At 33.6% G+C, this 7,939-nt stretch overlaps 1 protein-coding gene across 3 annotated transcripts in view; it reads left to right on the top strand.

Annotated features, from left to right (window-relative positions):
• Positions 1–2,712, top strand: part of LOC106469413 (diphthine methyl ester synthase-like) — a 9,610-nt gene extending 6,898 nt beyond the window's left edge. For 2 of the 3 annotated variants that reach the window (XM_013929904.2, XM_022397924.1), the window contains exons 7-8: positions 1,061–1,173; positions 1,994–2,712. In XM_013929904.2, the coding sequence (XP_013785358.1) occupies positions 1,061–1,173; positions 1,994–2,208 (328 nt within the window). In that variant the 3' untranslated portion in view covers positions 2,209–2,712. The remainder of the gene's footprint in view (positions 1–1,060; positions 1,174–1,993) is intronic. The other variant, XM_022397923.1, reaches the window with a different exon arrangement.
• Positions 2,713–7,939: the final 5,227 nt, after the last annotated feature.

Genomic DNA, 7,939 nt, shown 5'->3' on the forward strand with positions numbered 1-7,939 from the left:
GAAGACGTCTTCTGATTCGATGAAGTTAAATTATGATAAGAGATCTACTGAAGTCAGCTTTGTACCAGGAGACAAGGTGTGGTTGTATAATCCCAGGAAGACCAAAGGGAAGTCTCCTAAGTTGTCTTCTCCATGGGAAGGCCCATGTGACATAATGGATCGTCTCTCAGACGTGACTTTCCGGGTAAAGTGTGGTCGGCGAGGTGAGCCAAAAGTGGTGCATGCCAACAGGCTTTGGCGTTGTCAGGGTCCAGGACATTTCAGTTGGGACGAAGTGAACAAAGGAACAAATGACGCTGCTGAAGAGGTGTCACCTGAAAAGGCCAACGTCTAAGAAGAAACTCTACTCAGTTTTGAGAAGGGAAACAATGAAGCTTTTGATGAAGCTACTACCACTGATGTGAGTATTATCGACGATAGGACATTTACTGATGAAGCAGATGAACCCCACATGAAGCGGAAGCCAACGGGACGAGACCAGTACGGAAGAAGATACGTCCCGTAAAATTAAGATACTTTATTGAATTGTAATTTTGTGATTGTAATTCTGTACATTTAATTAAGTTATTGTTAATTGTTATTGGTTTATTGTAAGTGGCTATTGTTCGGGACGCTGACGCAACACTGCCCCCTCCTTAGTATTGTTGATGTGTAGTATTAAAATTATGTATCTGTAGAGCGTAATATTAAGACTGTGTAGTATTAAAATTATATATTTGTAGAGCACAATAAATAAGTATTAACAGAGCTGCATATTTATATACATATCTGTAGAATTTCACTGTTTGAATGAAACCAAAATTGTATAATCTTACTGTATAGGCACTTATTTCATATGTTTATTAACAGTATTTCATAATACTCAAATGATCAATGTTTTGAATTGTGTTCTTTAAAAAATGTTGATCCTTTTAATTATTTGTAGTAACTTCATTTCAGCAAGTGATCTAAATTGATCTCTAATTTTCACCTTAAGTGAAAGTCTATAACTTTGTGAAGAAGGTTGTTTTCTTTATGAAAGAAAAAAAAATTAGCTGCTTGTTTTATTTGTATATGTTAGAGGAAAGAAGATTTATGAGCCACCTCGATACATGTCAGCGGCTCAGGCAGCTCGGCAGTTACTCGAAATTATCCAAAAGAAACGAGTTGAAGGCTGTGAAGACACTGAGCTAGGTAAGCATGTTAGCAGAGTTCTTTGTGTTTTTAATAAATAAGTTCCAGTGTGACAGTTCTTTAACTCAATCTAATTAATTTTAATATTGCCAGAGAAACTTAACCATTTCATGTAAGGAGTAGCATCTTTATTACTATTAAGCATATGTAATTCAGTGTTTCAACATTTTATTTTGGTTTTCTACAACTTGTAGCAACAGGTAAAACAAAAATAATTTTAAAAAATTAGCCACAGTGTAATAAAATCTTACCTTTAATTCTCTCAGTTTTATTTCCTATTAACAGTTTATCATCACAGGAATATCAGCTAATTCTTATCTTCTTCTGGGCTAATTGAAAGAAACTTCTGTTGGCATAAGTTAGAAGTAAATTTTGTAATAGTGACAGTAGGTCTAATTAACAGTGATACAGATTATCTAGGTTTAAATCTTCCCTCAACTCTGTTTCAAAAATGTTCCTGCAGTTAGATATAGTTACTAGGTAAAACTGGATTATAAAAATGCTTTATGTTTAGTGAAACTAGGTGCTCCTGTTTAACAAAAGTTACAAGATTCAAGTTTAGGAAATCAAATCTTGTTTCTGAAGGCCAAGAGAAGTATAAAGAGATTTGTATATTGAGTTGTAAATTTGAAAAAAGGATTGATATATTTAAAGAGTTGTTTAAGAAGTTACACTTAACTACAGCAGGATAGTTATTGGGTACTAATTATTGTATTTCTAAGCTGATCAGAAAGTGAGTTACTGATCCACTGGGAGTACGAGCTACAGAGTTAATCACAAGAAGGTTGAAATCTACAACTTGTGTTTCTTTTTTTTTCAGCTTACACGGAGAAATCTGTTTGTGTAGGTTTGGCAAGGGTTGGATCTGATGATCAACGGATTGTTGCTACAACTTTACAAAAAATGACAACCACAGATCTGGGCCCACCTCTTCACTCTCTAGTGATTGCTGGTCACTTACATCCCCTTGAAGTTGAAATGTTGACGTTGTTTACAGATGATTTAACTTTGTTTGAGAATGTCGTCTTGTTATGAGTTCTAATGACTGAAAATAGTGCAAAAATTAAATGTCAACATGTGTTATAACAATTTTGAACAGAGTATTATTCCAACAATCTTGTAAGATACCATGACAAAGAATCATAAAAAAATGAAGTAATACATTCTTTTATATTTTAGTTTTGCATAATTAATACATTTCATTTGAATGTTACAGTCCAGAGATTGTAAGAGCAGCATTATTGTATTTGTGACACCCTGTGTCTTTGTCAGATCTTCGTATAAGCAGTTTTCTTTCACCAATTACTGAGTTTTCTTGAGTGATAAATTTATACAATAGCTAAATACCATGACTATTTCAGATTTTTGATAACAAAAATGTCCCTTTTATTTCCTGTTAAGAAATGTTTATCTGGATTTATTTTAATGATTATAAATGACTACAGCATGAAAATTCAAAGAGAATATGAATTCATAATCTGAAGAAATGTACAAACTCGCAAGATAGAATTTTTGGTTAATAAACTGTTCTGAGATATTTGATTTTGAAGAAATGTTTTGTGGAGAAGAAATGGAGCTTTCTGGAAGAAATGATACTTCAGGCTGGAGAAAGAATTTGATAAGTTGCTACTACCAATTGAAATATTTGATATAATTCACAAGCTTTATTAGATTACAATCTTATTTCAAAGAATGAAAGTGCCCATGATCCTGTCCTATATACAACAGGTTTATCCTTCCCTGTAAATGATTGTAACTTAGACTTGGAAGAATTCACAAACATGACTCTAGATTGAAAATATCCAGCACTGTTATAACTTTTGTTCTGCTTGCTTTACTTAGAAAATAATCAAAACAGGTGTTTGTTTGTTTTTAGCTGCAATAAGGCACATCCTTCTTCTTAGCATTTATCATAATTACTTGGGTTCTGCTTTTCTGGTTCTTGCTTTTCACTCCTTTTTATTCTGTGTCAGAGCTACATTCACACTGCATTTTCAAGCTAGTATTAGCTATAATAAGTCACAACCACAATAATAAGATATCAACTATCCTCCCTCAAATCAGGAATCTGATTATCTGTCATGTAATCTGAAATACAAACTATATTTACTTCCAATTATATGACCTCTGGTGGCTCATCGGTAAATCTGTGGAATTATAACACTAAACATTGGGTTTTGATAGCTGTGCTAAGCACAGCACAGATAGCCCATTGTATAGCTTTGTGCTTAATAACAAACAAAATCCAATTATTTAATATTACTCAGATAAATTTGAATAATTATATATGACTGCAGTGTGAGAATGGTAAGAATATATAAACTCATAATGTAATTGTGTGAAGACACGAATCAGAAGGGAAAACTTAGTTCCAGTTATCACCGTTTTTTTAAATTCATATACAAATATCTTTTAACTACTAACTTAAGGCAACATCAACAGTTTAAAAAATTTCAAAAATTATTTTAGTCTCCTAAGTTTTAAAGCCAACATGAAATTGTGGTTAAAAGACACTTTTCTTTAATAATAACCCATTGGTTTTCAAGGTATATTAATTTACAAAATATTCCTGAGTTTTCAGATAAAAGCATAGTACTAAATGTTTCATGATATTGCAAGCCAACACAATTCCAACAACTATTAAATCATTCACAGTGTAGAAAACGTGCAATCAATATTTTTAGTAGCAAAACATGTCTTCTTTCTTTACTTTTTACTGTCCCTCAAATGTCCAGTCACCAAATCCTTTAGGCCTGGCATGGCTAGGTGGTTAGGATACTTTACTCACAATCTGAGGGATGTGTGTTCAAATCCCCATCCCACCAAACATGCTCACTCTTTCAGCTGTGGGAATGATATAATGTGACAGTCCCACTATTTGTTGATAAAAGAGATGCCGGTGGGTGGTGATGACTAGCTGCCTTCCTTCTAGTCTTTCATTGCTAAATTAAGGATGGCTAGTGCAGTTAGACCTTGTGTAGCTTTGCATGAAATTCCAAACAGACAAATAAACCAAATTGTTTTAGTGGCCTTTGTTTCTATGGGAAGTTCTCTTCAGGTAGGTGTTTGAGGGAATCTACTGATAACTTCATCCTTTAAAACGGTCTTGACAGGACCATTGGGATCTTCACCAGGTTCCTTTACCTTTGGAAAAGCCTTCTTTGAAGTTAATCAGTTGACTGTTTTTGCACTGACACACTTTCAAAGATAATCACAGTAGATGATCTTTGGTTTGGACCACCTGTTCTTTGTTTGAAGTTAATCGGTTGACTGTTTTTGCACTGACACACTTTCAAATATAATCACAGTAGGTAATCTTTGATTTGGACCACTTGTTCTTCTGGACTGTATCAACTGCATCATTTATTATTTTGATTGTATCAGTATCAGAGATTTTTACTTGATGTAAAAGTGCCACCAAATTTTTTACAAGTGAAACTACTCGTATATGTGAAACTAAAATGCATAGTGCCCTTTCATTCAAACTTACAAGTACAAAAGTAATAGTTCCCAGGTGTGTTAGTGAGCATTGGACCGACCTATAATGCAAAAAATCCAAGAGTCGATTGCCCTCTCTGGACAGAGTACAGCTAATCTATGTATAGCTTAGCGCTAAGAAAACAACGACCAAAATAGTAATAGTTTCTACATACTAGTGATAAAACAAGACAGATTGTAAATGTAAGTGGTTACATTTTTCTTTGATAGAGGGCACTAAGTGAGAGGAAGGCCAGGCATGACGTAGCTTCGAATAATTGTTTGCAGCTCCAATTCTCTTCCAGACAGAACTGCCGCCGAATTAGGCAGTATCGTAATCTTGAAATATGTATATAACGAAACAAGTGCACTGAGTAACATTTCCAAAGGTTGAAACCATCGCAGTCGCATGTTGGCGAATCTTCTAACTACGCATCAGTTGACATTATCTCCAAATCTTATTTAGTTACATATAGAAAAGTTTAAAAAATAGTAATTTAGAATAGAATAGTGACGTGTATGAGTCGTAAATACTTCGCATATATTAATTAGTGAAGTATTTATTTTTACATAAGGAGTGCTCAGCAAATAATTGTTATGAAATGTATACGAAACTAAAGTTTTAATTCAAACAACAAATATAAAATATGTTCGGAAGAGTAAGGTAACTCAAAATTTCCCAGAAGGACAGCGACATATATTGTGACTGCCTCTAATAACGTTTATTATCTATTTTCCGAAATCCCGTTTTTGTTGTACATATAGTAAAACATTTTCATATTAAAATGCCTTTTCTACCATTCACATAACATTAATTAAATCAAAACGTTGAGAGTGTGACGTATATAATATGAATATCTATAACTGCAGGAAACCTTGCTAACATCACTCTTATACCCATAGGTGAAATATGCTGGCACTCGTCATTATTCAGGACTTATTTGATCTGCTTTTTGTCCAACTCACATATCATCTATCGCAGTGCTTCTCAACTAGGTGAATGGTTCACCCAGAGGTTAATGAGACCAGAATCGGGGTGAATGAGTATTATCAATTATACAACAAATTGAAGAGCAAAAAAAAAAGTGATTAATTATTATTATTTATTCTAGTTGTAGTTTGATAAATATATTTATTTTATGTTGTCTTCATTCTAGTCGTATTTTGGTGTATATTGAAGTCATAATAAATAATTTTACATTTTAATTTAGTACTTTTTTGTCGAACTGGGGTGAGTGAGGTGTTGTGAAAAACTTATAGGGGTGAATGATACTGGAAAATGTTGTGAAGCACAGACAGAAGCAAACACGTCACCACTTACAGAATCAAAAAAATTATTGAATATTCTTTAAAAACCATTAAACGACCTAATGGCATTAGTTCTTGTTGGCATGCATGAGGAGAAATCGCTTAGCATCTCTGACGCTAATCATTATCAAACCAATCAGATAATAATTGTATTTTCTTTCTGTTTATTATATTGAATCAATCGACTATTATCTGTATTCATGATAATTCCATATCATTAACGACAGCATTCAAAGTGATTGTATACCCTCACTCCTTTTCGAGATTACATGCGTTTATATTGAATAACGTTAAATTTCACCTTCGAAAACTCGGAAAATCCTTCACAGATCCAGAATGGACAACGATCCGAATAATTTTTGTAGTGTGATGAGGAATCTCAACCTTAATTTTCCCTATGAAATTTGGTACAAATATCGATCATATTTTACAGAATTATTAACCCTAAACGGCGAAAATGCCCTATCTTCCCATTATAGAAACTGCTTCAAAATTATCCAAAATTTGGGGATGAATGCCTCATATTGACTTCCCATCTTATGCAAAATTTTCGTTTACATTCATCTATTACTTTTCGAGATATGAGTGCGGAAACACAGACAGACCCAATTGCAATACCCTCCCTTTCGGGAGCGTATGTAATAACTTTAATACCAGATGTCGGTTATTGTTACGACTGTTGCCTAGATACCTCTTTTAAGCAGCGTTACACAGTTAAACGCACTTTTTATGGCTTAGTACATTGTTGCCCGATGAAGACTCCGGTAAGAGGGCCGAAAGCTCGCAAATAAATGTTTTCTAACGTAGAGAAATTCCATGAATAATTCTACCAAATCAAATAGCCTTATCGTGCTGTGTGATTCCTTCTTCGTCGGGATTCGGTCTACGTTTTGGACCAGGGAGAGTCAAAGTAGACCTCTTCTTCTTATGAGTATTTGGAAATGACGCATTTTATCGGCTGATGCGCTGTGTTCGGTACACGTTTCTGATATTTGTCATTCAAGAGATAGAGTTGAGATAAGCTTACAGTTTTGAAATTTTTATTTTAGTTACTTGTTTAATATTGTTACGTCTCCATTTGTTAATTGATTTCCCGTAAGTTCGTTCCGACGAAACTTTAGCGACACAAGTCCTTACTTAATAAAACTGGTTTATTCTTTCCGAATATAACTTTACGATACACTTAATTTCAACAATCGCGCTAAAACAAACGCTATTACAACGAACGTGCTCAACTTCAATAATACTCTCTGACTGCAGATCAATTACTCACTGTCTACACACACATTATTGTCACGTCACGCCGTGACCATCTTATATATACCAGTCCACCCCCAATCTAGTAAATGCTAGAGCACTCCCGAAGTAACGGGATAGTTCTAGAAAGCAGGTCACGTGACACTAGTCACGTGACCTCGCGTAATATTAAGACTATGTGTAGTATTAAAACTATGTATCTGTAGAGCGTAATATTAAGACTATGTGTAGTATTAAAACTATGTATCTGTAGAGCGTAATATTAAGACTATGTGTAGTATTAAAATTATGTATCTTTAGAGCGTAATATTAAGACTTCTACAGATACATAGTTTTAATACTATACAGTCTTAATATTACGTTCTACAGATACATAATCTTAATACTACACATAGTCTTAATATTACGCTCTACAGATACATAATTTTAATACTACAGTCTTAATATTACGCTCTCCCGATACATAATTTTAATACTACACAGTCTTAATATTACGTTCTACAGATACATAATCTTAATACTACACATAGTCTTAATATTACGCTCTACAGATACATAATTTTAATACTGCACAGTCTTAATATTACGCTCTCCCGATACATAATTTTAATACTACACAGTCTTAATATTACGTTCTACAGATACATAATCTTAATACTACACATAGTCTTAATATTACGCTCTACAGATACATAATTTTAATACTGCACAGTCTTAATATTAC

Source organism: Limulus polyphemus, unplaced genomic scaffold, assembly GCF_000517525.1.
Source record: "Limulus polyphemus unplaced genomic scaffold, Limulus_polyphemus-2.1.2 Scaffold3472, whole genome shotgun sequence".
NCBI classification, from domain to species: Eukaryota; Metazoa; Arthropoda; class Merostomata; order Xiphosura; family Limulidae; genus Limulus; species Limulus polyphemus.